The following is a 13793-nucleotide window of genomic DNA, read 5'->3' as shown; positions in this document are numbered from 1 at the left end:
TTGCTAAGCCACCAGGACCAAATTTGATTATTCATTCTTCATGGGATGTTAAAAGGGTTCAGAAAAGAGATACACCAATGGGAATGAGGGACTACAGATTCATGGAAACACATGGGCATCAGTTATTTGGAAATATATTGTCCATATAATCTTTCACTGTTGCAGTGTCAGAATCCTGAAACCTTCTCCCAAAACAACAATGTGGGTGTCCCTGCAAGACATTATTTGATAGGGGGTGAGCTTTGCTCGTGAGGCCAATGTTTGTTGCCCATTCCTAAATGCCCATGAAAAGCCACCTTTTTGAACTGCTACAGTCTAGGTTGCATAGGTACACCCACAGTGCTGTTAGGGAAGGAATTCCACGATTCTCACCCAACTTCAGTATCTGAGGAGTCACGAATGGTTGTGAATTTTGTGTAATCATCAATGAACATCCTGAAGCACGATGGCACAATGGTTAGCGCTGCTGCCTCACAGCTCCAGGGACTCTGGTTCAATTCCGGCCTTGGGTCACTGTCTGTACGGAGTCTGTACATTCTCCCCGTGGGTTTCCTCCCAGTCTAAAGATGTGCAGGTCAGGTGGATTGACCACACTAAATTACGCCTTAGTGTCCAAAAAGTTTAGGTTACTGGATTACAGGGATAGGGTAGAGGCATGGGCTTAAGTAGGGTGCTCTTTCAAGGTGCTCGATGGGCCGAATGGCTTCCTTCTGCACTGTAAATTCTATGATTCTAACCTTAAGGTGAAGGGAAGGTCATTGATGAAGCAGCTGAAGAAGGATGGGCGTGGGAAACTACACTGAAGAATGCCTACAATGACTTTCATGGGCTGAGATGATTGACCTCCAACAAATACAACCATAGCCCTGATGCTAAGTATGGCTCCAATCAGTGGAGAGGTTTCCTTCTGATTCCCATCAACTTCAGTTTTGCGAGGGATCCTGAAACCACTCAGTCAAATGCTGCCGTGATAACAAGGACATAGAACATTACAGCGCAGTACAGGCCCTTCGGCCCACGATGTTGCACCGTCCTGTGAAACCCTTCTAAAGTCCCTCTACACTATTCCCTTATCGTCCATATGGACAGTCACTCTCTCCTTACCTTTGCAAGTCAGTTTTTTTGTCCATATTTGGACCAAGGTCTGAAGGCAAGAGTTGAGTGGCCCAGCAGAACCCAAACAGAGTGTTAGGAATTAGGTCATTCGTGTAAGTGCCGCTTGAAAGCGCTGTCAACAACACTTTCACTTTGCTGATCATCAACAGTAAACAAGATTGAGCCGTAATTACCTGTGTTAGATTTGTTTAGCTTTCTGTGCACAGGACGTCTGTGGGCAATTTTGTATCTTTTTGCCCGTAGATGCCAGTGTTATAGCTGTACTGGAACAGCTTGGCTAGGGCCCCAGCTAGTTCGGCAGAACAAGTCTTCATTCTATTGCTGGACTGATATCACAGCCCATAGCCTTTGAATAGTGTCTTCAGCCATTTTTTGATCGCACGTTGAGTGAATTGAATTGGCTAAATACTGGCATTTGTGATGCTGGGGCCCTCAGGAGGAGGTTCAGATAATAATAATAATCTTTATTGTCACAAGTAGGCTTACATTAACACTGCAATGAAGTTACTGTGAAAAGCCCCTAGTCGCCACATTCCGGCACCTGTTCAGGTACACAGAGGGAGAATTCAGAATGTCCAAATTAACTAACAGCATGTCTTTCTTGTGGGAGGAAACCCACGCAGACACAGGGAGAACGTGCAGACTCCACACAGACAGTGACCCAAGCTGGGAATCGAACCTGGGACCCTGGAGCTGTGAAGCAACAAGTGCTACCCACTGTGCTATGCACTTCTGCCTGAAGATGGGCTGTAGAGGTTCAAAAGGGCACCACCTTCAAGGGCAATTAGGAATGTCAATAAATGCTGGTTTTGCCAGAGATGCATGTATCCCATAAACTAACAAAAACAAGATACTGGCCATGTTCTCTTTAAAGATGTGGTTGAGATGTGATTTGGCAGTGCCAGGGACCCAGGTTCAAATCCCAACTTGGGTCACTGTGCGGAATCTGCACGTTCTCCCAGTGTCTGCGTGGGTTTCCTCAGGGTACTCCGGTTTCCTCCCTCAAGCCCTGAAAGATGTGCTATTAGGTAATTTGGGCATTCTGAATTCTCCCTCTGTGTACCCGAACAGGCGTCTTAGGTGGCGACTAGGGGATTTTCACAGTAACTTCATTGAAGTGTTAATGTAAGCCTACTTGTTACATAAAGGTTAGTTTTAGAGAAATTTAAGATCGCAAAGTTAAGATCATGCAGTGGTCAGATATAAACTGTTATCCTTAATGCAAGGTTTTAGAACCATGAGCTTTCAAATGTGAATTGAATTATCATCTGATGAAAGAATCTATGGAGAAAAGTGAGTGGGACGAGCTAAATTGCTCCTGTTGAGAACCGACACAAACTCAATGGGCCAGATGATCTCCTTCAGTGCTGCAACCATTCTATGATTCAATGTCTTCATTACCAATTGAATGATGGATGAATAGAATAGAATAGAACAGTACAGCACAGAACAGGCCCTTCGGCCCTCAATGTTGTGCCGAGCAATGATCACGCTACTCAAACCCACGTATCCACCCTATACCCGTAACCCAACAACCCCCCCCTTAACCTTACTTTTTTATTAGGACACTACGGGCAATTTAGCATGGCCAATCCACCTAACCCGCACATCTTTGGACTGTGGGAGGAAACCCACGCACACAGGGGGAGGACGTGCAGACTCCACACAGACAGTGACCCAGCCGGGAATCGAACCTGGGACCCTGGAGCTGTGAAGCATTTATGCTAACCACCATGCTACCCTGCTGCCTAAATTGTGTCCTGTGTTCTCAAGTCCAAGTCATTAATGTGACAACCATGTTCATATTACTAAAGCCTGCGGATCACCATGATATAACTCCCTCCAATTTAAAAAAAAGCCATTCACAACTCTTTCTTTTCTGTCTCTTAGCAAATGTTGTATCCATGCGGCTATTTTCCCTTTTATTCCACAACAAGTCAATTGTGTAATACTTTAATCTAACACTTTTTGGAGGTCTATATACTCAAGTGCACTTACCTCATCCACACTCTCAATTATCTCAGGCTGAATTTTGCCATAGGCGAGTGGAGCGGAATTTCACGCCACCTCCCACCCGGAAGCAAAATCTGTGCCTTTCTTTTATTTAAAATAATTTTTATTGGAATTTTTTACATAAAATATAAAAACAAACAATGAAATGCAACAAAATAACCCATAACAACTGTAACACCCCCCAGACCGTATCAACGCATGTATCATATCCCCCCACCCCCCAACCCCAACAAGAGAACTTAAAAATAAATTAAAATTAAATAAATAAACATAGTCATCGTCCCCCGTCCCCCCCTTTTCCCTCCCCCTTCCCCCCGGGTTGCTGCTGCTACTGTCCCAGTACCCTACTTGAAGTGACATGGCTCATCAATCTCTTAATTTATGGCTCAATGAAAAACATCAATGATCCAGGAAGTTAATGTTCAACTATGGCCTAACTTCATGTGAAGCTATCGTTCAAGAGTTTATACAGAATAACCCATTTATATTGTAAGCTTTGCCAGTGCATCTAATGTGGCTACAGAGGCAAGGGACACCATCTAGATAATTTGTTTCATAACCTATCTCCTGAGGTTGAGTAGTTAGCCTGCCTATTCGGTCATTAAAACAAATTCTACACATGCATTCTTGGCTCAGTTGGACCTTCCTCCAACCACTGTCACATCATTGGGCGAGATGCTACCAGGGTAGAACGTCAACACATGTGGGGGTTGATTAGACTGATTATACAAAGGTAAAAAGGAAACTAAATTGTGAAGTGGACTTAAGGAGACTATATATAAACAGGTTAAGTGAGAAAATGTGAAATTGCCTATTTTGGCAAGAAGAGTTATAAAAAACATATTATCTGAACGGTGAGAGTTTGCAGAGCTCTGAGACGCAGTGGAATTGGGTGTCCTAGTGCAGGAATTACAAAAGGCTAGCATGCAGGTTCAGCATGTAATTAGGAAAGCGAGGAAAATGTTATTATTTCTTGCGAGGGAATTGAATACAAAAGTAGGGAGGTTATGCTTCAGTTATACAGGGCACGCCTGGAGTACTGTATACAGGTTGGAAGGATGTAAATGCTTTGGAAGCAGCTCAGAGAAGCTCCAGAACATGGGTCCCCAAAGCATGACTCTGGCTCTCTGGATTACTAGTCCAGTGACAACACCACTGCTTCCCCTTAAATGGTGCTTCCTCTGTCTGAGCCATCATACTGTTACAACAGTAATTGTTTTCACTGTCTCTGTCCGGTCTGCTCTCTAGCTTCCTGACACGTTTCTCTTTTCTGGGGGCTAACTGACAGGTTTCTCTGCACTGGGGTCTTCCAGACAGGAGTCTCTTTTCTGGTGGGCTTCCTTTTTTAAAATAAATTTAGAGTACCCAATTCAATTTTTCCAATTAAGGGGCAATTTAGCGTGGCCAATCCACCTAACCTGCACATCTCTGGGTTGTGGGGGCGAAACCCACGCAGACACGGGGAGAATGTGCAAACTCCACACGGACAGTGACCCAGAGCCGGGATCGAACCTGGGACCTCAGCGCCGTGGGGGACTTCCTGACAGGTTTCTCTGTACTGGGGGACATCCTGACAGGTTTCTCTGTGCGTTGGAGCTTCCTGACAGGTTTCTCTGTGCGTTGGAGCTTCCTGACAGGTTTCTCTGTGCGTTGGAGCTTCCTGACAGGTTTGTTTGTACGTTGGAGCTTCCTGACAGGTTTCTCTGTACTAGAGGGCTTCCTGACAGGTTTGTCAGTACTGGGGGGGCTTCCTGACAAGTTTATGTTTTTGTGAGGAATTTCCTGACATGTTTCGGTGTACTGGGGGGCTTCCTGACAGGTTTCTCTGTACTGGGGAAGGGGGGGGGGGCTCCTGACAGGTTTCTGTTTTTGTGAGGAGTTTCCTGACATGTTTCTGTGTACTGGGGAGCTTCCTGATAGGTTTCTCTTTACTCGGGGGCTTCCTGACAGTTTCTAAATTCTGGGGAGCTTCCTGACAGGGATCTCTTTTCTGGGGCATCTGCCAGAGTCTCCCTGTCTAAGGGGTTTCTTTGGGGGGTGGTTCTCCCTATCTAATGGGTCTCTGTGCGGCGGTCTCTCTGTGTGAGGCATCGCCATATGTAAGAGGTCTCTGTGGGCGTGGTCCCCCTCTATGTAGGGTGTCTCTGTGGGCATGGTCCCCCTCTATGTAGGGTGTCTCTGTGGGGTGGGGGGTCTCCCTATGTAGGGTGTCTCTGTGGGGGGGGGTCTCCCTATGTAGGGTGTCTCTGTGGGGGGGGGTCCCCCTCTATGTAGGGTGTCTCTGTGGGGGGGGGGGTCTCCCTATGTAGGATGTCTCTGTGGGGGGGGGGGGTTCTCCCTATGTAGGGTGTCTGTGGGGGGGGGGGGTCTCCCTATGTAAGGTGTCTCTGTGGGGGGGGTCCCCCTCTATGTAGGGTGTCTCTGTGGGGGGGTCTCCCTATGTAGGGTGTCTCTGTGGGGGGTCTCCCTATGTAGGGTGTCTCTGTGGGGGGGTCTCCCTATGTAGGGTGTCTCTGTGGGGGGGGGGTCTCCCTATGTAGGGTGTCTCTGTGGGGGGCGGGGTCTCCCTATGTAGGGTGTCTCTGTGGGGGGGGGGTCTCCCTATGTAGGGTGTCTCTGTGGGGAGTGTCTCCCTATGTAGGGTGTCTGTGGGGGGGTCTCCCTATGTAGGGTGTCTCTGTGGGGGGGTCTCCCTATGTAGGGTGTCTCTGTGGGGGGGGGGTCCCCCTCTATGTAGGGTGTCTCTGTGGGGGGGGTCTCCCTATGTAGGGTGTCTCTGTGGGGGGGGGTCTCCCTATGTAGGGTGTCTTTGTGGGGAGTGTCTCCCTATGTAGGGTGTCTGTGGGGGGGTCTCCCTATGTAGGGGGGGTCTCCCTATGTAGGGTGTCTCTGTGGGGGGGGGTCTCCCTATGTAGGGTGTCTCTGTGGGGGGGGGGTCCCTCTCTATGTAGGGTGTCTCTGTGGGGGGGGGGTCTCCCTATGTAGGATATCTCTGTGGGGGGGGGGGTCCCCCTCTATGTAGGGTGTCTCTGTGGGGAGTGTCTCCCTATGTAGGGTGTCTGTGGGGGGGGGTCTCCCTATGTAGGATGTCTCTGTGGGGGGGGGGTCTCCCTATGTAGGGTGTCTCTGTGGGGAGTGTCTCCCTATGTAGGGTGTCTGTGGGGGGGGGTCTCTCTATGTAGGGTGTCTATGTGGGGGGATCAGCCTACCTCAGGGGTCTCTGGGAGGGGGGTCTCACTATATAGGGGATCTCGTGAAGGAGGTCCCCCTACATAAGGGGATCTCTGTGTGTGTGGGGGGTCTCCCTATATAGGAGGTCTCTATGGGGGGTCCCCCTGTTAAGGAGAGCCTGTGGGGGGGGGGGGGGGGGGGATGTGTGGAGCAGATCACTCCTGTACTTGGGGAAGGCCAGCCACGGGACAACTTTATCAGGCTGCCGCCTCACACTGCGGCCCAATAGTGGGAATCATTTACAATCCACACCATGCATGAATTTGTATTGCTGAGGATTGGGAATCCCGCGTTGCAATTCAACTCCCCAATTAGGAGGTGGAGGAATTAGGAGCAGGAGTGGGCAATTCAGTCCTTTAAGCCTGCTCCGCCATTCAATCAGATCATGGCTGCTCTTCCTGGTCCAAAATCCACCTCCCTACCTGTTTCCCCATATCCTTTTAACTCGCTTTTTAATCAGAAATATATCTACCTCCTTCTTGAAACCATTTAATGACTCAGATTCCGCTGCACTGTGGGGCAGCGAGTTCCACAAATTCACCACCTTCTGCGAGAAGTAGTTCCTCTGTTTTAAATCTATTGCCTCTCAACCTATATTTGTGACCTCTCGTTTTCGATTGCCCACAAGGGGGAACATTTGGTCCATGTTTATTTTATCAGTCCCTTTTAGAAATTTTATACACCTCGCTCAGATACCCTCACATTCTTCTAAACTCTGGCTAGTATAAACCCAAACTGTTTAATCTCTCATCATACATCAACCCTTTCATCTCCGGAATCAATCTGCTGAACCTCCTTTGAACTGCCTCCAACGCCACCACATCCTTCCTCAAATAAGGAGACCAAAACTGGACACAAGACTCCAGGTGTGGCCTCACTAACACCCTATACAATTGCTACAACACCTCTACTTTCATACATCAGTCCTTTCGCAATAAACACTAACATTCCATTTGCCTTTTTAATTCCATGCTGTACCTGCATACTGACTTTCTGCGATTCATGAACAAAGACACCCAGATCTCTCTGCACAGATACATTTTGAATCTGCTTTCCATTTAGATAATAATTTGCCTTTTTATTTTTTCAGCCAAATGGATAACCTCACACTTACCCACATTAAACTCCATCTGCCAAATTTTCGCCCAATATCCTAGCCCATCTATATCCGCCAGTAATATCTTTAACTCCTCTTCACTGACTGCTTTCCCACCTATTTAATAATAATAATATTTTATGATTGTCACAAGTAGGCTTAGATTAACACTACAATGAACTGACTGTGAAAATCCCCTAGTTGCTACACTCTGGCGCCTGGTCGGGTACACAGAGGGAGAATTCAGAACGTCCAAATTTCTGAACAGCACGTCTTTCGAGACTTGAGAGAAGAAACCAGAGCACCCGGAGGAAACCCACGCAAACACGGGGAGAAAGTGCAGACTCCGCACAGACAGTGACCCAAACCGGGAATTGAACTTGGGACCCTGGCGCTGTGAAGCAACAGTGCTAACCATTGTGCTTCCTATTTTAGCATCATGTGCAAATCTTGCTATGGTAGACCCTGCTTGCAGACCATTTATATAGATTGTAAACAGCTGAGGTCTGAGGACTGACCCCTGCGGCAGCCCGCCAATTGCAGTTTGCCAGCCAGAGAAGAACCCATTTATCCTGGCACTCTGCTTTCTGTCAGTCAGCCAATCCGCAATCCAATCTAGTATTCTGCCCCCAATCCCCTGTGATCTCACCTTCTGGATCAGCCTTTTATGCGGCACCTTGTCAAACGCCTTCTGGAAGTCTAGATATACCACATCCACAAGTTCTCCATTATACACCCTTCTGGTTACGTCCTCAGAGAACTCAAGCAAGTTTGTCAAGCACGACTTACCCTTCATAAAACCATGCTGACAATGGTGGATTGAGCTTTGTCTTTCCAAATGTTCAGTCATCTCCTCCCTAATGATTGATTCTGGCAACTTACCCACCTCAGAGGTCAAGCTAACCAATCTAGCTTCCTACTGTATGCCTCTCTCTCTCCCTTTTTGAATAGGGGTGTCACATTAGTGTGTTTCCAATCCACCTTCCAGAATCCAGGGAATTATGAAACAGCATAACCAATGCATCCACTATCTCTGCTGCCACCTCCCATAACACCCGAAGGTACATGCCATCAGGTCCCGGAGACTTGTCTGGCTTTTATTCCAATCAGTTTATTCAATACCATCTCCCCAGTGATGGTTATTGCACCAAGTTCCTTTGTGTTAACTGTAGTTTTAGGAAATTTTAAAATGATCTTCTATCTTGAAAACAGGCAAAATATTGATTCAGTGCCTCCGCCATCTCTATGTTCCTCATTATTACCTCACCAGTATCGTCCTCTAAATGCCAACATTTACTTCAGCTATTCTCTTCCTCTTTATATACTTATAGTAGCTTTTGGAATCAGTTTTTATGTTTCCTTTTGCAGTTCATGTGAGCTCTTTTGATTTTATTTTTAGTAGCCTTTTGCTGAACCTTAAAGTTCTCCTCATCCTCCAGTTTACCACTAGCCTTTGCAGTATGGTATGCCCTAGTTTTTGCCTTTGTCTTCTTTAACGTCCTTTTAAGCCATGGAACATTTTTTTCCCTTTTATAATTCCTCTTCCTCTCTGGAATATACTTTAGTTGGGATTTTGTATCTCACTGAATATCTGCCATTGATCCTCAAGTGTCCTACCCTCAATTATTTGTGCCCAGTCTACTTGGGCCATCTCTTTCCTCAGGCCTGTGTCATTACCTCCGCCCAAGGCTCAAACTATAATATGGCATTCTGTCTTCTTTCACTCTGAGTTTGAAATCCTGTCATACTGTGATCAATCCTTCTAAGTGGATCCTTAACAACAAGACTATTTATCAACCCTTCTTCATTACATAATACTGAATCTAAAATAGTCTGCTCTCTCGTTGGCTCCATAACATATTGCTCGAAGAAACAATCCCTCATACACTATGAAATCATCCTCGAGGCTACCCTTGCCAATTTGATTAATCCAGTCAATATGCATATTAAAATCACCCATTTATTTATTTTTTTTAAAATAATTTTTATTGGAATTTTTTACAGAAAATATAACAACAAGTATAGCAAAAAGCAGTAATATGCAACTAACAGCCCCATAACACCCACAATTCCCCCCATACCGTAACATCACATGTATCACATTCCCCCCCCCCCCCCCAACAAGAGAACTTAACCATAAATTAAAATTAGATAAATCAAATTTAAATAAAATAAGCCAACATAATCAACGTCCCCCACCCCCCCCCACCCCCCCGGGTTGCTGCTGCTACTGTCCCAGTACCCTATCGTTGAGCCAGAAAGTCGAGGAAAGGTTGCCACCGTTTAAAGAACCCTTGCACCGATCCTCTCAGGGCGAATTTAACCTTCTCAAGCTTAATGAAGCCCGCCATGTCATTGATCCAGGTCTCCACGCTTGGGGGCCTCGCGTCTTTCCACTGTAGCAAAATCCTTCGCCGGGCTACTAGGGACGCAAAGGCCAGCACACCGGCCTCTTTCGCCTCCTGCACTCCCGGCTCTACCCCAACCCCAAAGATCGCGAGTCCCCATCCTGGCTTGACCCTGGATCCCACCACCCTTGACACCGTCCTCGCCACCCCCTTCCAGAACTCCTCCAATGCCGGGCATGCCCAGAACATATGGGCATGGTTCGCTGGACTCCCCGAGCACCTGGCACACCTATCTTCACCCCCAAAGAACCTACTCATCCTCGTCCCAGTCATGTGGGCCCTATGCAGCACCTTGAATTGGATGAGGCTAAGCCACGCACACGAGGAGGAAGAATTTACCCTCTCCAGGGCATCAGCCCATGTCCAGTCTTCGATCTGTTCCCCCAGTTCCCCCTCCCACTTCGTTTTCAGCTCCTCTACTGACGCCTCTTCCACCTCCTGCATAAGCTTGTAGATATCGGATATCTTCCCCTCCCTGACCCAGACCCCCGAGAGCACCCTGTCACTCACCCCCTTCGCGGGGAGCGCAGGGAATCTCTCCACCTGCCGTCTAGCAAATGCCTTTACCTGCAGATATCTAAACATGTTTCCCGGCGGGAGCCCAAATTTCTCCTCCAACTCCCCCAGGCTCGCAAACCTTCCGTCGATAAACAGGTCCTTCAGCTGTCTAATGCCCGCTCTGTGCCAACCCTGAAATCCCCCATCAATGTTCCCCGGGACGAACCTATGGTTCCCCCTTAACGGAGCCTCCATCGAGCCCCCCACTTCTCCCCTATGTCGCCTCCACTGCCCCCAAATCTTGAGGGTAGCCGCCACCACCGGACTCGTGGTATACCTCGTGGGAGGGAGCGGCCACGGCGCCGTTACCAGGGCCCCCAGGCTTGTATCCCCACAGGACGCTCTCTCCATCCGTTTCCATGCTGCCCCCTCCCCCTCCATCACCCACTTACGCACCATCGACACGTTGGCCGCCCTATTAAAATCACCCATGATTACCATTGTGGTTTCTCACAAGTCCTCATTATTTCTTGGTTTATACTATGCCCCATTTTGGAAGTATTCCTTGTGGGCCTGTAAATTACTCCTACCAAGGAGCTTTGTCCCTTGTCTTTTTATTTCCCCCCAGATCGATTCAGCATTTTGGTCCTTATTGACAATATAATTTCGTAATACAGCCTTTAACCAATAAAGCAACTCCACCTCCTGTTCCATCCTGTCCATCCTTTCGGAATACTGGACAGGAACAGGAATCTCCGTTGGCCAACGCCGGAATGACAAATGGGCAGAGAATACGGTGTCAGACGAAAATCGAGGCCAGCGCAGGGCGCCCAAAAGACAGCATTTTCCAGTGCCTCAACAGCAACCTGAATGCGGTCCACGCCATGCGCCAGCATGGGCATCCAGAATGTACAGTATAATGCATTAACATCTCATATACAGGCCCTACCCGTTAGTCTCCAGCCTCCCGCAATTCTCCACCTTTGCCAGGCAGAAGTGCTGTCTTTTAGACGCCCTGCGCTGGCCTCGATTTTCATCTAACACCGTATTCTCTGCCCATTTGTGATTCCGGCGTTGGCCGATGGAGATTCACTTGTGGTATTTAAAATCAAAAAAACTGCTCACCGGTCTGCTTAGTGGGGTCCGCATGGGGGTGGGGGGGGTGGGGGGGGGGGGGGGGGGGGGGTGGGGGGGGGTGGGATTGGGAGAGTGATGGTTATGGGGAGTGTGGGACAGAGGTGGTTCCAGTAGCTTGGAGCTGGTGATACACCGTGGCCGCCCTGAGGAGGTTGTGCAGCTTCTTCCTGCCCTGCTGCTTGGACCTGGAGGTGAGGCCCACAGCGCTCACGGCCTCTGTCACCTGCAGCCAGGCCCGGTTGATGTCGGTGGGTGGCAGCCTCCTTCCCACCCCGGGGAACAGGATGTTTCGCCTCTCCTCCACGGCATCCAGCAATATCTCCAGCTCTGCATCAGCGACCCTCGTGCCTCTCTTTGGTGAGAGATCTTCTTGGGTGAAATGGGTGTGAGGGGGAGTGGAATGCTTCTATGCGGCTGTAGCTGGTCAGGCTCTCCAGTGCCAATCCCAACCACAGCGAAGCACATGCCAGCGTGTGTCAGGATCTCACTAGTTCCACCTGGCACCAGTGCTGGCATATTAGCATGTCCTGAATGGTGCCCTCATCATAACCGCAGAACACCCGCGATTCAATCCTTTTAAAAAAATTTAGAGTACCCAATTATTTTTTTTTCCCAATTAAGGGGCAATTTAGTGTGTCCAATCCACCTACCCTGCACATCTTTGGGTTGCGGGGGTGAAACCCATGCAGACACGGGGTGAATGTGCAAACTCCACACGGACAGTGACCCAGGGCCGGGATTCGAACCCGGATCCTCAGCGCCGTAGTCCCAGTGCTAACCACTGCGCCACCGTGATGCCCAACCGCAATTCAATCCTGGCGTCAGCACTTAGTCTATGAAACAAAGAATCCTGCTCCATACCTCCTGAATGGAGAATTTTGCCAATGGTTACAATCAGATCAACCATGACATTATTGCCATGGTCATACTGAATTGTGGAGGAGGATCAAGGGGTTGAGGGGTCTACTCTTTTCCTAATTCATATATTCGCATCAACAGAAATCTGGCCACACTGGAGCAGAGTAAAACATACACAGTCTATGGAAGCAGCAAGATTCATGCATTGAATGGCCATCACTTGGTCCAGTCGTATTTTCAAGATTTCTAGTAATCGTATAAGGTCCATATTGCAAGGTTTGATGTCCTTATGATTTGCTGCACTCCTTACCTTGTGTAATGCAATGTACTGAACTTTCTCATCTGTCTTGAAGACTACATAGTCCTCCACTACACGGGTCTTGGTGTGGCTTCTGACTGCTTTGTGCAAATGTCCAGTTTCTAAATCAATACACCAAAAAGATAACGTTATTCTCAAATAAAGCACAAATTAAGATATAGTATTTGAATAACTTGAAGTGTGACATTTGGTGGTTGTATCATTCTTGGGCGAGCCAGGTGACTTTGGGCCTCTGGTTTAAAGCTTTCCATCAGTGGATGTTTCTCACTGCCTCTAAAATAATCAATCTTAAGAGTGTTATATGTTAAAATCTGGGCATCACACTTCAGGAAGGATGTTAAGGCATTAGAGAGGGTGCAGCAAGGATTTATGAGAATTATTCCAGGGATGAAGGATTTCAGTGACATGAAAAGATTGCAGCATTTGGGGTGGTTCTTGTTAGAAGACAACATTGAGAGGCGATTTGATAGATGAGTTCAAAATCGTGAATTATCTGGACGATGGATAGAAAGAAAATGTTTCCATTGGCGAGCACAAGGGTTAAGAACTGAGCATGCAGCTGACTGACCTGAAATGCTAACTCTCTTCACAGATGTTGCCAGATGTGCTGTGCATTTCCAGTATTTTTTGTTTTTATTTCTAACATAGATTTAAGGTGTGTGACAAAAGAACCAAAGGCAACTCGAGGGAAGAAGAAGTTATGCGATGAGTGATTAGGATTGGAAATGTACATGTACTGCCTGAGTGTGTGGTGAACTTGATACATTGTGCCTGTGAAAAAGGAAATTGGTTAAATCTCTGAAAGGTAAAAGGACAAAGGAATAGAACAAGCTAAATTGCACTTGCATAAAATGGGAAAAATCCAATGGGCCGAATGACCCCTTCTGTACTGTCACCATTCATTGATTGGGACTTGTAAAAAATTCTTTCACGGGATGCGGGCAGTCGCTTGAAGGAAAGCATTTGTTGCCCATCCCTAACTGCACTTGAACTAGGCCATTTCAGAGGGTAGTTCAGAATCAACCACATTTCTGTGGATCCAGAGTCACATCCAGGCCAACCCAGGTAAGAAATGGTTACTGGCCATGGTCTGTTAAACTGAAAAAACAACCAGAAA

General features: G+C 47.6%; 1 protein-coding gene across 5 annotated transcripts in view; it reads right to left on the bottom strand.

Annotated features, from left to right (window-relative positions):
* sema4f (sema domain, immunoglobulin domain (Ig), transmembrane domain (TM) and short cytoplasmic domain, (semaphorin) 4F) overlaps positions 1-13793 on the bottom strand; it is a 335297-nt gene that overhangs the window by 22155 nt on the left and 299349 nt on the right. For all 5 annotated transcript variants that reach the window (XM_038793156.1, XM_038793155.1, XM_038793152.1 and 2 more), the window contains one exon: positions 12668-12777. In XM_038793156.1, the coding sequence (XP_038649084.1) occupies positions 12668-12777 (110 nt within the window). The remainder of the gene's footprint in view (positions 1-12667; positions 12778-13793) is intronic.

This window comes from Scyliorhinus canicula, chromosome 3 (genome assembly GCF_902713615.1).
Source record: "Scyliorhinus canicula chromosome 3, sScyCan1.1, whole genome shotgun sequence".
Classification (NCBI taxonomy): Eukaryota; Metazoa; Chordata; class Chondrichthyes; order Carcharhiniformes; family Scyliorhinidae; genus Scyliorhinus; species Scyliorhinus canicula.
This window is presented reverse-complemented; position numbering and strand designations above follow the sequence as displayed.